The sequence below is a fragment of the Takifugu flavidus genome, chromosome 1 (genome assembly GCF_003711565.1).
Source record: "Takifugu flavidus isolate HTHZ2018 chromosome 1, ASM371156v2, whole genome shotgun sequence".
NCBI lineage: Eukaryota > Metazoa > Chordata > Actinopteri > Tetraodontiformes > Tetraodontidae > Takifugu > Takifugu flavidus.
In genome coordinates, this window is record NC_079520.1 from 14,539,936 (window position 1) to 14,555,184 (window position 15,249).

At 42.6% G+C, this 15,249-nt stretch overlaps 2 protein-coding genes across 4 annotated transcripts in view; both read right to left on the reverse strand.

The window, feature by feature from the left end:
- LOC130530597 (serine/threonine-protein phosphatase 6 regulatory ankyrin repeat subunit B-like) overlaps positions 1-2,021 on the reverse strand; it is a 7,334-nt gene extending 5,313 nt beyond the window's left edge. The window contains exon 1 of the mRNA XM_057041914.1: positions 1,615-2,021. Within this exon, the coding sequence (XP_056897894.1) occupies positions 1,615-1,641 (27 nt within the window). The 5' untranslated portion in view covers positions 1,642-2,021. The remainder of the gene's footprint in view (positions 1-1,614) is intronic.
- Positions 2,022-3,898: 1,877 nt separating this feature from the next.
- sf3b1 (splicing factor 3b, subunit 1) lies at positions 3,899-15,247 on the reverse strand. Of its 3 annotated transcripts, XM_057041806.1 has the most exons (25): positions 15,229-15,247; positions 14,608-14,707; positions 13,971-14,143; positions 13,702-13,803; positions 13,491-13,605; positions 10,582-10,661; positions 10,267-10,452; positions 9,732-10,194; positions 9,346-9,467; positions 9,078-9,275; positions 8,869-8,974; positions 8,558-8,733; positions 8,376-8,462; positions 7,772-8,042; positions 7,499-7,644; positions 7,095-7,241; positions 6,847-6,972; positions 6,516-6,737; positions 6,178-6,360; positions 5,987-6,098; positions 5,759-5,879; positions 5,555-5,686; positions 5,128-5,400; positions 4,590-4,806; positions 3,899-4,437 (listed from the first exon to the last, which is right to left on the reverse strand). In XM_057041806.1, exons 2-25 carry the CDS (start codon positions 14,633-14,635, stop codon positions 4,279-4,281), a joined length of 3,945 nt encoding a protein of 1,314 aa, XP_056897786.1. In that variant the 5' UTR covers positions 14,636-14,707; positions 15,229-15,247; the 3' UTR covers positions 3,899-4,278. The 3 variants fall into 3 exon arrangements, with proteins under 3 accessions (XP_056897786.1, XP_056897807.1, XP_056897796.1); XM_057041827.1 differs by lacking the exons at positions 13,971-14,143; positions 14,608-14,707; positions 15,229-15,247 and adding an exon at positions 10,957-11,007; XM_057041816.1 differs by lacking the exons at positions 13,491-13,605; positions 13,702-13,803; positions 13,971-14,143; positions 14,608-14,707; positions 15,229-15,247 and adding an exon at positions 10,957-13,379.
- Positions 15,248-15,249: the final 2 nt, after the last annotated feature.

Below are 15,249 nucleotides of genomic sequence, written 5' to 3' on the forward strand. Positions count from 1 at the left end.
GGACAGCATTGTACATGAATTATGACTTCAATATGCTGGTAACACTTCAGATTAGAGTACACATATTCACCATTATCTATCTGCTTTTTAACAGAATGTTAATACTTCGTAATTCATTACAAAGCATTTACTGTGACCTTATTCGGGTGGTTAATGGTTACTACGCGTTTCCTAATCTAAAGTGTTACCGGAAAAAACAGTTTAGATGATTTTAATCTGGAAAATGGACGCGTGATTACAGAGAGAAAGAGAAATCTCCTAGCAAAACCCCTGAGTTATAACGCCACGGCCCAACAGCAGTCATCACTTGAAGTTTACGTTAAGCTTTTCCTCTGATGCAATTTTTAGAAAAACCTGCTTACAAATGTTTAGTTTACATTTTTTTTACAAACAAATGCCAAAACAAGCCGAACGATAACTGTCATGGAGGTAAAAAAAAAATCAAATGTAAAAATCAAATACAATAGATTTGACATGAGCTGCTGCAGAGCAGCTCATGACGAAAGGCAGCAGAAAACCGTGTAAACATGGCGAGAAGCCTGCATAGCTGAGACATTCCCTTATCAGGCACCATCAGCAACTTGTCTGAAACCAACAGGAAGCTGTACAGATCTGGATTATATAAAACTGCTCTTCATTTCCTCTAAATAACCCGCGCTCTGACCTGCCCGTCAAAGCCAAGACTGAGAGGTCATAAACGCATCCCACTCGTTTTGCCCTTCCATCCCCAAAAGTTACTCATATAAGGACCAGCTATCAACACGACTTCACTAAAAAATAGGAACTTCGGTACAACATTTTATCTTTGCGTTGAATTGAGAGTTCATGTTTTAAAGCTGCAGGGCCGGCTCTGAAGAGGAGAAAAATACAGTTTAAACTTTCTGACATTGAACCCTCAGATGAGTGTGAAGCAGAAGTAAAATGACAAGAATCGTCAGTTTTACTCCAGCGAGGGTCCGAAATCATCAGGAAATGAGGAAGGTGAGAGGAAGATATGGCCCCCAAACGTATCCCTCGTTACCCTAATCAAATTAGACCCACTACCAAAAGTGGACAGTTCCAGATTAGTTCTGCAATGTCTGGGACATGTTCATGTCCTTGTATAAATAAAAGCTGTGTGACAGCTGACTTCATGTCATGTGGACAAAATTTCAGGCGATCAACAGTTTTCACAACTTTCTGACAGCATTCCAATAAAATAGTAAAAATACATTTTAAAAAATCATTAATAATCATGAAAGGAAATGCTTCCACAATTGAACAAATAGTGACACAATCCACTAATTATGTCATTCATTTAATAGAATGAACAGATAAGGAACCGATGATGACAGATCAGTATGACCATTTTAAAAGATTTAACAACATGAAATCGTCAGCTGTTGGCGCTGTAAAACTTTATCACTCAATATTCCGATGCATACAAATCTCAATTTACATTATTACCAAATAAAGCGCACAAGAGCAGACGCATCCGGTTGTGGATCTGCGCAGTTTTACGCGTGAATCACACGGTTTATGGGGTTTATTTCTGCTTTCCCACACGGCAGCCTGAGATGGTAAATCCATGGAGATGCAGGCTGACATGCTAAGCTAGCGGCGGCTCGCACCAACCTGCTCGGCCAGTTTGAGAACAGCCATCTCGGGGCACCTTCCTCCGATCCTCCCGCCTCTCTCGACCCGCAAGCGGTGCGCTCTCCCGCGGCTCTCTAGCAGACACGCAGCGGGCCGGCGGTAATGTAGGTCGGGCCGAGAACCGCGGCCATCAACGAGGCTTCTTCGGCGCTATCTATGGAAGCGGTGCCGGGCAGAAGCGGCCGCTCCGAGTCGCGGGGGGCCGGGACGCGGGGACGGGTTGACGGGGTGAGCAATCCACATTTAAGGCTGATGCTGCGGCACATCTGACGCGCAGCCGGAGAAACGTCCCTCTCCTCCGGGCGGCTAATGTACCAACCTCCCGGAGAGGATGGTCATAACAGAGATCACACAGGAAGTCCGCTTGTCTCCCCTCCTCCTACCGTCTCCCCTCCTCCTCCTGCCGCCCCCCCCACCTCCTGACTGACGTCTCCCCCTGTCGTTGGCCCCCTCCTGCTGCCTCTCACCTTCTGCTTTTGCCTGAACTACTGAGCCTTTTCCTCAGCACCAGTGCAGCTGCACCATCTCTCCTTATTTGCTGACCCCCCCCCCCCCCTTTAAAATCCAGTAGCTAGTTATTGTTGTTGTTTTTTTCAGATTCCCGAAAAAAGCAAACAACGAATTCCTTTTGCATAGGCAGAAAGTAACACATAATCGTAGAGAAGGGAAATGAAACCCTGGTAGGCAGACAAACTTTGGAACATGGGCCTTCGCTTTCTTCCTGTCTCAGCGCCATCCCCCGTTTACGCACACGCACGCAGCGGCACGCACACGCGTAAACACAGGTCCTGAGTCTGCGGGGAAATCTGGGTCAGCAGAGTTGTCTGGAATACTGAAATAAATGAATGGAAGCGGAGTGGGGGAGGTTTTTCCATTGAGCCTGTGCGCAGACGTGAAGCCGAAAATCTAACAGCGGCTCCAACTCAGTTTGGAAGATACTTGCTACAAAACCTGCTGGTTATGACACGATATAGCAAATATATCTGCAGGAGGAGACGTGCGGGGGTCTCGCCTGTTCCCTCTGCGTTTGTGTGCAAATATGGCTGAAAATTCGTTTCTCTGTAAACATGCTTCCCGGTGGGCCACCGTCCTGCTCTCGATCATTTGCATATTTAATGAGCTCCAGAGTTCATGGTTCCCTGGTGATGAGCCGCACAGCTGCAGAACTTTAATGCTTTAATGGTGACACGAAGGCTCCTGGGCAAGAATATGAAAGAGCAAAACTCCTTCCATCATGCATGGTGCGTTTATTGCCAGGACTGCATGATGACTTCAACATCACTGCCTGAAAACAATATGTGCAGATGTCCTCTTCAGTAATGTTCCGGGCATCCCAGTGCTTCTAGAATGCACATTTCATTGTTTTTTTATTAAATACTCTTGTAGACCAACAGTATTTCAGAAATAGATGCCACTTTTCCAGACAGGCAGTATATAGGCAGTAGTGATACAAGGTTACAAGTCCCCTGTTCAATGGCCCATTCTCAAGATTTCCTGAATTTTTATAATAAAATCTATTCATTTTGCTAACAATAGCGGCTGTCACATGACCTCTGTCAGGTTTCAGCTAAACGATTTCTCCATATACGTATAGATGAGTGTTACTGAATCCTTGGTTAATTAGCAGCAATTTGTAAAGGACAGAGCGGGAGGGTTTCTGGCTCAAGTCTTCATTATGGACCACACATTGAAGTGGGCCGTTAGCAGGATACTTTCAAAACACTGACGAGGGGCCGTTGAGCAAGGTGCTAAACCCCCAAGAGCACCCATGGGGGCAGCTCACTCAGTCCCAGACCCCTCTCCCGTTAGGATGTTTGTGTGCAATTCTAAACTGCATTCCCCTCTCCATGCCTAGATTATTTTAATTAACTATATATCTGTTTGTTAAATCACAAGGCGATTGTTACATATTTACACAGGTGGTTTTACTTTTTTTTTTAAATCTAGATTTCCAGCCATCTGGAGCACTTGTATGTTCAGGAGCTTAAAAGTATTTGGATGACTGATACAGTGTAAATATGAAATCCACAGTATGTAAATGTGGATGCGTCAGGAGAGATGAACAGGTGGCAACACCAGAGATCCTACAACGGAAGCAGGTGATGGCAGAATTTACCCCCAGAGAAGCCCCATCCACACATCTGTACGCTCCGGTTACCGGTAACCAAATGTTAACCAATAATGTCCTTTCATCTGTAACCAATTTAGGGGAACAATATTTTGGCACTGTGGTTGTGCGCTAATAAACACTTCTCAAACCTGGTCGAAGTTTAAAATGGTTTATTTTGCATTAAAACAGTATTGAGTCGTATACAAACATGTTACCAGTTAAAGCAACAGTCTAATGAGGTGAAGGATGGAAATGTGTCGAGAAGTTGGTACAAAGGCTAATCATGCACCAACAGAACCGAAGCCAAAAGAGTTATGCCTGATATTTTACTCATCTAATGACAACCTTTTACACTCAAATAAAATAAAAAAAATACAGACACTACAGTGCTTCTATTTAATCAATGTTCTTTTTCAGGGATGATGTAATAGGTGGGATCAAAATGAAGCAGTGGGGACCTCTGATGGGAACTAAATTTCAACCATAGAACAAGATACAGAGAGATAACTCAAGGAGGAAAACAAGTTTCATATTTACAGGACGTACTCCAGCTCGTAGCGGACGTAAACATTCTTCTCATCGTTATACACTTGAGGATAGTGGGCGATGAGGGCGTCCTGTGAGCCGATGTAGATGGAGTTGTATATCTTCCAGTACACATCTCTGACCTTGCGAGCTGGATGGAAGAGGCCCTGGAGTAAGACAGTACATCATAGGTTTACATCCCTTATCATGGGATGGATATGCATAGGAATTTAATGTGAGATACATGTTGTTGCCAAGATTCCCTTTGGATGACGGGGACATTGTGGAAATAAGAAAAAGACGGTCCGATTGTTCTTACCTGCAAGCAGTACTGCAGCATGCGACAGGGCCCGATGGCAACCCGCAGTCCTTCCAGGGCTCCCATGACAGCCTGGATGACATGAGGCGACGTCTCAAACACGTTTGGCCACACATAGTTCAGGAGGTGGTTGAGGGAATCTTCGCAGCCGAAGCCGTACACACCCAGAGACATGTGCTGAACCACAGCACTGGCCGTCTGTCTGTGGACCAAGTCCCTGGAAGGTCACAAACAGCAGGTCAACATTGTGGCTTCTCAACTAGTCATGTGGTCAAGCTAGATGCAACTTAATTATCATACAGTGCGAGAGATAAACGAAAGGCACCAGGTCAGAGGATTTAGGCATTATATGAACTCATTACCAAATTTTGTTTTCCATACAACGCCCGTGGCTTCACATCTACCATTCGGTATTTCTGAACGAATACTCACTTGATCATAGGTGTAGGTGGTATATTTGTAAGGATTTTGTGTTTTAACAAAAGAAATAGTCTCATGTGGAAACAGATGAAGTGAGGACAGGTTTCCCTTCACTCACCGGTCCATGAGAGCATCCTCCAGCAATGGTGTCACTGCGTAAATGTAATCTTTGCCCATTTCTCCAATGTACTCGAAAAGGAAGGAGAGGGACTTGAGCACGCCATTCTGCACGTTCAGCTCTGGAACGCGGTACTCGTTCATGAGGGCAGGCAGCACGGTAAAAGGTGAACAGGTCTCTGCCACAATGGCGATAGCCACAGTGGTGCAAACTCTGTTCTGACGTTCCTGCACCTTCAGATTATTGAGGAGCGTTGCCAAGACATCATGGGGGCTGGGGGGGAGAAACAAAGGAACCGGTTAACACACGATACTAAGAAATCTCCACCCATGCACTCATTCAATTACATGTTTGTAAATTGTTCTTCGGCTAATATTTTGAGGGGAATCCATTCTTAAATGTAAAAGTCGGCCACAAAACCACTCACCCAATGGCTTTTGCGATATAACCAAAAGTGTTGACTGTAGCTCTGCGGATGGCTTTTTTGTGAGCTTTCAAAAGTTCCAGCAGTTCAAAACAAATCCTCATCCACTCCCTTGCTGACACATACTCGGCACCCCTGAAACACATGCACAGTTAAAGCTCTCTCTACATGCTCAGTCTTTGTAATTACAAATATTATTCCACCCACCTATCGGCAATCCTCCCCACCAGGTCGATGCAATTCTCCTGCACTTTTTCATGTCTGTTCTTTAAGATCGGAGTGAGGCGAGGAAGCAGGTCTTTAATTGGTGGGGTCATCTTGTGCATGCCTGCAAACACAAATGCAAACATGACTTAAACCTGGGTGTTTCCAGCAACAACAAAAAAAACAAGCGTCATCTAGACGCAACTGCTGAGTGATCAAGATCACGCTTACCGATAACATTAACAATAGCCTTGAGTGCTCCCAGAATGCTGCCCAACACTTCAGGGTATTCCTCTCCCAGGTACTCGTACAGCACCACACCCAAGTGACCCATCAGCTTTTCCTGCAGCCCCAAACACAAACACATTAGTTTGGTTTTGTTTTTTAAACATGTCTAGGTGCTGGAGTGCGTCTACCCTCACCTCCTGACATGTTTTCATGACCACGGCTGTGCGGGAGATGAGGTCGGCAGCCTGCTGACGGACTTTGGCCGACTTATTGTTCAGACGCCACAGCACTGTACCACAGATCTGAGGCAGGTAGGGCTTTACACGTTTCCCAAGGGCATTTACAACTGTGCCAAAACCATTCAGCATCACGGAGTCCTGAAGAAACAGAAGTGTTTTAAATCACAAAAAACCAGGTAGAGCTCCTTCAGTCAATTTTATTACTAATACTCCGAAGAGATACATTAGTATTGGCATTCCTTTCTGATTTATTACCTTGAGTGGTAGTATATTACCTTATTTGACACACTCACCTCTGTTGTTTGTTCCTGGAAGGCGTACAGGATACCGTCAATCAGCTGCTCCTCAAGCTTGTGGTCAATGTCAGCTGCACCCAGGTTGCCCATAATTTTTTCAATGGTTTCCATGACCATTTTCCTGTACTGCTCTGCTTCATCTTTCAGGTCATCAACGATACGAGAAATGATTTCTGCGGCCCCCACCTTGTTGGCCAACTCCACTGTGGTGTCAACCAACTGCCAGCACAATAAAATTAATCACAAATGTGCAACAGGAGTACAGAAAAGCAACTGGGTCATTGGGTTCTACGCTAACCAACCCAAATCAACTTCCATGTTTGCTAACCTGTCTGTAGTTGCGCCTGTCCAGAGCCATTCTGTGTTGCCAGAAGTGCTTGAAGAAGGGTGGCAGGATTTCTGTTTTAATGTAATTGGCTTCCACTCCATCAGTGCCACAACACTGCTTCACCACCTATAAGGAGGAAAAAGTTAACAATAGGAATATCACCACCCAATATACAGGCTTTACTACTCATTTAAAGGTTATTCTACTGAACACTGCCTCACACACACTCATTTACACAAGCCTCTCACCTTAAGGACAATCTTCTTCATCTCTTCATCAGGGGACTGAAACTCTCTGATGAGGATGAGCATCACCTCTCTGGTGTAGTAGTTTGCATACTCTGCATCCATCAATGGGATCAGGTAACCAATGGCTTTGAGGAAAGCAGCCAAACCCTGAAGACCGAAAGAAGAAATGTATTATGAACACAAACTTAGTTTAAAAGTATTTCTATGAACTTTGTCTGGTGCTGTCAGAGCATTATTGGTTTTCTGTGACCTGAACTGGCAGCATCAACTCCTCTGTTGAGGGGATTTTATAGCAAGGAAATATTCACACTCTAGCCACATACAGGCCAAGCGCTGGGTGTGGATCTTGCAAGGTACTTTCGTCAAACACCACCATAAATAAGATTTAAACCCAGGTTATTTACCTTCCCTCTGTGTTGTCGGATACCCTTCCACAGTGGTTTGAGAACCGAGTCAAAGGACTCAATACCATATGGGGTAGCAGCTTCAGCAAGTGCAGCTATAGCTAAAGCACTGATAGTCCTGACCTTCTGCTGCTCATCCACCAGACCTGGGGAAAAAGAGTTAAAACCATTATGTTCTGTTTAAATAAGTCAAAAATGTGTTACAGGAATCTTAATGGTCTGTTAAGATTCAGATCTGTAATATTACAGAGGTGAAGTTTGACAACAGCTTACCATGTTCAATAATCTCCACCAAGCTGCGCAAGTGTGGTAGGATTGCACAGCCCATCAGGATGGCAATCTGCTGCACAATCTTGATGCCTGTGTGTCGGGCTTGCCAGGACTTCTTGCTTTTACACACAGCTTTGAGGAAGGGCAGGAGAGAGGGAATACCAAGAGCTGAAGCCACTACAGCAAAGGCTCTGGCCGTGGTGTTCCTGACATACTCGTCCATGTTGTCAATGTCAGGTCTCATTGTGGAAATCATTGTAGCCAAACCGGCAGCCTGAAACGCAGAAGCATTTTAATATGATGTTAAAGAAGTATTAAAATGATATTGCTTCTAGACCAAATGACCTTATTGATCTGCATCAATTGTAACGATAACTGCTATAGTGGAAAAATTATGTAATTGTTCCAAACTGCTTTTTTTGTTTGTTTTTTTTTAAATAAAACTTGTTACCAGCGGGTGCAGGGTGAGAACAGAAATGACATGTCTGTCAGGTCAGCTAGCTCTCGTGCTGGTTTTCCTCTAGCGAACAACTAGCCCTGATCTGACCACGGATTGGTCGAACAGGCGAGAATGGTTCGCACTGAGCAGAACATGCTGGATAATCACCTTTGCCAAGTTTGAGATGATCTCTCTTCCTTCTACTCTGGCATAGTAGTCCTCATCAATCAGCAGGGGCTCAATAACCACCAGGATCTGGTGAGGGCGAGACAAAAACACAGGTTACTTCCTTCCACAAAAAACAAAAAGAAAAAAACAAAGACACTGCACTCATCTTGCACTGAACATACCTTGTGCACATATGGGCGCACCAAATCATCTAGTTTGTAAAGAATGCGGTCAATAACTTTGACCAGCAGATGGCGTTCCTGGTCCTCCAGTGTAGGTGACATGAGCAGTGGCAGGATTTGGTTGAACAAGGGACCTGCTCCAAACTCCCGAGCCTTGTCTGTGATCTGACGCAGGGCTGCCTACAATGACAGAGAGGACGGCATTGGCCGATATGACCATCACAGAACTATTTTAATATAAGTTCTTCATTTTTTAACAACAGTCATAATAGCTGGAAAACCTTTAATTCATAAAAACCAAAACATCCAACTTGCCTTTCTCATGGGGGGTGTTCCATTCTTTATTTTCAGTAGCAGTTTCATGATTTTCCTTTCTTTCTGCTCTTCTGGACTGAGTGTGGACTCGTCCACCTCAACCTACGCAGACACACAGGTGATAACAAAATGTAGAAGTCATGACAGTACAAACATGACTTTGATGTTTCTGCAATTCCATATAATTTTTTTTTAAGATTCTCACCAGTAGTTTGTCAAAGTATTGAATATCATCAGGTTTAAGGAAGGGGAGGTTTCCTGAAGGCTGGTCGTTCATCTGTTTTACTGAGCGGTCCTCTACCTGCATGTGGAAGCCTGTCATGCCACCAATAGGAGTTGGTGTAGCTGAAAGCTTACGGGCTGGAGTACGGATGGGTACATAACCTGCTGGGGGAGGCAGGACCTGAACAGAAGCAGAGTGTTAATGAAATGCTTTTTCCTAATGGAGATTCAAAAGCAATAAGAAGACTAACCTTGTATCCCTCTGGGAACATGGCATCAAGCTCCTCATCTGTGAGAGGTCGGTTCCTCTCATCAATCTCTCTCTCCCACCTCCATGCTTGGAGCTGCTCTGGAGTCATGCTCATCAGGTGACCTAAGATGAAAACAAAGTGAAATGATTAACAATAGCTAGGACTGGGGCACCTAAGGAGCCATGGTTAAGGTTTATAGTTAGGCATTGTATTCTGCAAATACAGCCTCTTCGATTAATGATGAACAAATAGACGAGGCAGTAATTAAATTAAGTAAATCCATGTGCAAGACCTTAAAGCAGTACTGTATTTTTTTTAAAAGATAGGACTAGGTATTGATAATACTGGAAGTAAAAATATATAAATAAACGTGAAGGATTATTTACCTGGTGTTGGCGTGGCCATGTTCATAGCAGGTGTTCCTATCGGCGTTTTTCCTGGGGTCAGTAGTGGTGTTGAGGATCCCATCTGACTGGCTGGGGTCTCATCCCACCGAGACTTCCTCTTACTTGCACCTGGGGTGGGAGTCTCTTCAACAGATTCATCTCCCCTATCCGTGCGAGGTGTTTCAGCCCAGCCGCTTCCATGTCCCGGGGTCTCCCTCTCGGTCTTGGGGGTTTCATCCCAGCGGTTCTTACGCACACTTCCCGTGGCTCCACCATGTCCTGGTGTGGCATGGCCGGGTGTATCTCTCCCAGGTGTGGCGGCTCCAGCAGGTGTGTGACTTGGCGTGGGGTCCCACATGCGGGTACTAGGGGTGGCCCCTGGTGTCTCGCTTCCTTTTGGGCGACCTGGGGTTTCATCCCATCGGCTGTTTACCGGAGTGTGTGCTGGTGTATGGCCAGGAGTCTATAGAGAACCAAAAATGATGTGAAATGTCTGAATCCACCAGAATAGGCATCATTTTCAAGAGTGACCCACCTCCGCAGTGGAGTCGGCCTGGTCCCAGCTGGACATCTTCTTGGGCGTAGCATTAGTGGGGGTTTGGTCAGCTGTCTGGTCCCATCGGCGCTTCCGTTTTGCGGCAGCCTGGGAGGACACTGAGCCATTGACAGCTTTGAGATCCCCTGACTTGGCCTTCTCTGCCAGCTGCAGACGGATTTCTCTCTGGACAAACGGAAATTTAGAACATGTTACATACATACATATATACACATACATATATACATATACACACACACACAATCCAGCAAAGATACAGAGCCTTGCATTAATGTAAAAGGGGAAATAACTCACCTCCTCTTTGGAGAGGTTCTGCTCCAACATGACATCCACATATGACCTGACTTGTACCTTGGGGTCCGGTGTTTTGCCCCCTGTGCAAGAGAGCATGAATAAAAACAAAAGGAACATCATCAGAACACACTCCACCAACCCAGTAGAACAAGCACAGACAATTCAACTAACTCATTATAAACATTTACTTACATATCTGTTCTTATCAACGTTACCTACCAAATTACATACAAATATACAATGGCTCTTACAGTCATAGTATTTTAATGAAAAACAAGCAAATAGATAAAGAGAAGAGCTGGGTTTTTTGTGTTTTAAAATGATTTAGTCAGCAGTGATGCAGGGGTCCTGGGCTATGCTCTTCAGAATACGTACACTTTCAGTGCCAAGGGTCTTCTGCAGTCAGCCTTCAACCGGCAGAAAAGCCTAGAAAATTTCTCTTTGCCATTAGTAACACTTTTAAAAGGATTTGAACTCACACACAATATTACACCACCTCTGCTGCATTGATTTAATGGCAATGAAAAACAGTGGGGCATTAGCGCAACTACAAAAAAAACCTCACTTGAGACTGGTCCAGACAACCAAAATATTCCCAATATAGTTCCAAGAATGCCATTACAAAGTATAAAAATGAATATGTGCTGTGGCCTTCCAATTCAAGCCATTGTGAATCCAATCTAAAATGGAGCAGCCTGATCAAACTGACATGTGTATTGTCCCCATAACCTACACAGGATGAGTCGCTGCACCCTTAACAGAGTGCAGTACAGGACTGGCAAAGCAGTACTGCTGTAGGAGAGAAATTAAGGACAGTTAGTATGGGCCTGTGGTATTTTGGTACACATTTTTCTTGATAACATATTTCTATTTTACAGAGTTGTAAAATAAAAATATATTTACACAACAACTTTGTACAGTAAGTGCTGTCGCTACATGCAGGCTTCAGATTTGCCTCGACTACTCCGCAATTAAGACAGTCAGGACACTTGAGCGCTAGTCTGTAGCCTAGAACTATTTATGGTGTCAAAAATAAAGCATCAATTCTATACTCGGTTGAAAAAAAGTCAGTTTCGTTTCCGTACAATAACCCAAAACTCAAAACAAAATATGAGTTTATTAACTAGCCAGTGGCAGGGCTGGGTAATAGCATCGAATCATCAATGCTATTCAATTGTAGTTCCAATTTACCTAACAAAAAATTTGAATAGTTGGTCTTCATTGTAATGATGCTGTGGGTGTTAGTGCAATGGGACTTAACATTGTGTGGAGGCTCTAACTGACCAATGTACCAGTTATTTCAACAAATCTAAACAGTATCTTGGAGGCTTATCTGGACCCAGTTTGGATAAGGAGAACCACAAGAGGATGTCAAGACAAATCAGTAAAAAAAAAAAAAATTAGTAAAAGAACCCCACTTCAACCATTAGGTAAAACTTCCAGAAATCTGCAATCCATTCATACAACTGTGCATCTAAATCTAAGGTCTGAGCATTTAAGAGGCTGTGATCAACATCAGTTTGAATGTCATAAAGTGGAGGAACACAACATTAATGCTGTATATACTGTCCAATGCAATATTTCATATAGTTTTGTACTGAAGCACATCATGTGTTTGAAAGGAAGACAGTGAAAAGAGAATGAAACAGCCTGGAGATGCCAAAACGAAAAATTGTACTGCAGCGTATCCACTATAACATCGAACTGTCCAATCAATACAGCATTTTGTCAGTCCTTTAGTGCCCGAGGAAAAGCATCAACTTAAAAGTATAGAGTTTAACAAGCAAATTCTACATAAATATAATTTACTGATTAGTGCACACCACAAAAAGTTAGGCTCCATTGAAATGAAGACACATTAAACCCACTACACAAAGAACTAAAATCCCTCTATTATTTTGCCAGTACAATTACTAAAATAATTAAGACACTAACTAGAGATAATTGTGCATTTATATTCCCCATGAAATTTCAACCCAGTCGTGAGAGATGACCAATTTAAATACTAGTTTAGCTTGGGCCCAACATTTTAGTGTATTTTATTATGTTCGTTAGAGGCATAATAAAAAGGTAATTTACGCTCACCATTGGTTCTAAAATACAAAAGAATGCACACATCATTATAAAAGATAAAAAGGCAATAGCAATAATAAATTCAATACAGAATGAATTAGACATATTTGATGTAATGAATTTAGAAAATATACTTATCAATAGTGAATGGAAAACAAATTTGTCTATGTAGCAAATACTGCTCAAAGTTAAACAGAAATGTTTGGTACCCAGCCCTAGCCATTGGTGAATGAATTGACACCACTGAGGATAAATTAAGACACGGGAATGACTGAGTAAATTGTACAGTTCATATTTTGTAACCTGTTTTTCAGGTATGTGTTGAATATTTCAAGTAACACCACTACACTCTTAAAACTAAAATGGTGTCCATTTGCTGCCGCGTTGCTTGTGATCTGTAACTAAACTTAGGCCGTTGGCTGGGATAACCTAAATCCTATATGACACAGCACTTTAACCCTTCGACTCACACACAACCCATCTGCAACCCACTTATGTTAGGTGAATTGTTGGAGTCATTCCCTAACCAAAGCCCCATTAACAACATGGTAACCCTGCAATGGTCACATAGCGACAGAACTGTCACTTATGCATAAATAAAATATGGCCTATTCAAATGTACAGTGAAAAATGTGCAACTACAAAATCTTCTAGGACCACAAGGGGATTAACCACAGGGACAACATAATTTGGGTAGCAAGTTATTGCATTGTGGTCGAAGGGTTGAACAGTAAAAGTGTATGTGAAACCACTGGTCGTCATGGAGGGGTGTCATAAAGTGTGACCCAAGAAAACTGGGGGAAATGAGGAAGCCATAAAGAAAAACTATAATTTACCATCTGCAAAAGGGTCCAGACGCTCAGGAGAGATGATCATCTGCCTGCGACGTTGTTTGTATTCATCTTCCCGCTCAGCAATCTTCTGTGGACGATGCTCTGCAAATGGATCATACTGCAAAAAAGGTGGAAAGGATTCATTAAGTAATGATAAAGACAAAACATGAAGTGCAAAATAGAATTAATCTACAAAAAAATGGTGACCACATACTTGCTCATCTGACTGTGGAATGGCATTAAGTATTGCCACAGGTGCATGGTATCCTGGCTTCTTTTGTCCCAGCAAGCTTGTTGAAGAATCTTCTTCGTCGTCCTAAAGAAAAAAGGTGATCTAGTCAAGTCTTGCTTAAAATGCAAGACTCTTCCAGTCTATATGCCACAAACAAACTGGAGCAGTCAAGCTCCAAAAAATATTTCCAGAGTTGTACAGGTAAAAATGAGAGATTAAATATACATTACAATTGTGGTGGAAATACTTACTTCCTCCTGTTCATTGGCAGCAATAGATGTGACATATCCTTTGAAGCGGCTGTCGCTACCGCCGTAGATTTCTTGGTCAAAAAAGCCAGTGGAGTCAAGGCCCACTCCTTGCTGTCCCTCCTCTACCAGAGTGGCCTTTTTACTTTGAATTTCAAGGATCTGGGCCTCGATGTCTAAAAAGGAAAAAAATAAAAAAAATAAATACGATGAGAAAGAGCTCAAATAATAACGCGCGTCAACGTTTAACGTTGGGGGTTCTGCAACGTGTAGCCGAGCGGTGCGCTCAAAACAATCAGCTAGCTTTATTGGAAGGGCCAAAGCACAATTTCAAGTGATCTCTGACAAATTGTTATTGAACGGAAGACCACATGCGAAAGATTCGGAATACAGAAACAAAAAAGTTTATTTCTGAATGCAAACAAAGATGGCAACTTAAAAGCCGATTTGCTATCAGCGCCATTATCCGAGTAGGCCGCCCTCGTTGCGTCGTACTGCGGCCTAGTTCTAGTGTTCGACCATAAATATACAGTATATATGGCCCCAAAAGACATAAATGGGTATTTAGCAAGTACACACGTAGTAAGGTTTAAAATGGTATAGAAATAATTCTTTGATGTTTTAAAATTTAGACACCAACCTTCGTGAGTTTTGGCGATCGCCGCCATTTTGTTGCAGACGGTCTTTCACTCAAACCGGAAGTCTGCTACTATATACTTCCGCCTCCTTTTGACTGGTTCCTAAAACCCATGAGATGTCAATTCTTTTTTTGGCGTTACAAATTTTTTACGTTGTTTTTGTAACATATATATTTTGTGCATATAGTTTGCCTCGATCCTTTAAAAAACAGCAGTAAAAGTAGAATAATAACATGTCTTCTTTAAGTGTAATTTTTAAAAAAGTAACTAGGATTTTCTTGTAAATTTACTTGAAATTAAATGGAAATCAACGATATTTTTAAGGATTGTTTTCATATTCTTTAAGATTTTTGACAGATTATTAAAGCTAGAAAATAAATATAAAGCTTTTGCGTGGGTGTTAATAATTCCGCGATTATAATATATATCCCCCCGGTGTTTCGTATTAAGATTCTGGTGAAAGAAAACGACTTTGAATTGGAAAGGTTAGTCTGCATAATTTAGCAGGAATATAAAATAATAAAACTAAAAGAATAACTAAAGAATACTATGTATAGTGCACTGCCTGGGAGAACTTGAAATGATGTCCTTTTTCCACTGGTTGAAAATATTTGAGGAATTACCTTTTATCTAAGAGGCCGCTC

Bases quoted from the DNA above. Each gene is read 5' to 3' on its own strand.
- sf3b1 (XM_057041806.1), bottom strand. From the start codon at position 14,635: ATGGCGGCGATCGCCAAAACTCACGAAG. The intron at 4,807-5,127 runs GTGAGTGAAGGG...GTGACCTTCCAG, and splicing joins GAGGATGCTCTCATGGACCG to GGACTTGGTCCACAGACAGA. The intron at 4,438-4,589 runs GTAAGAACAATC...GTCTTACTCCAG, and splicing joins TGCTGCAGTACTGCTTGCAG to GGCCTCTTCCATCCAGCTCG.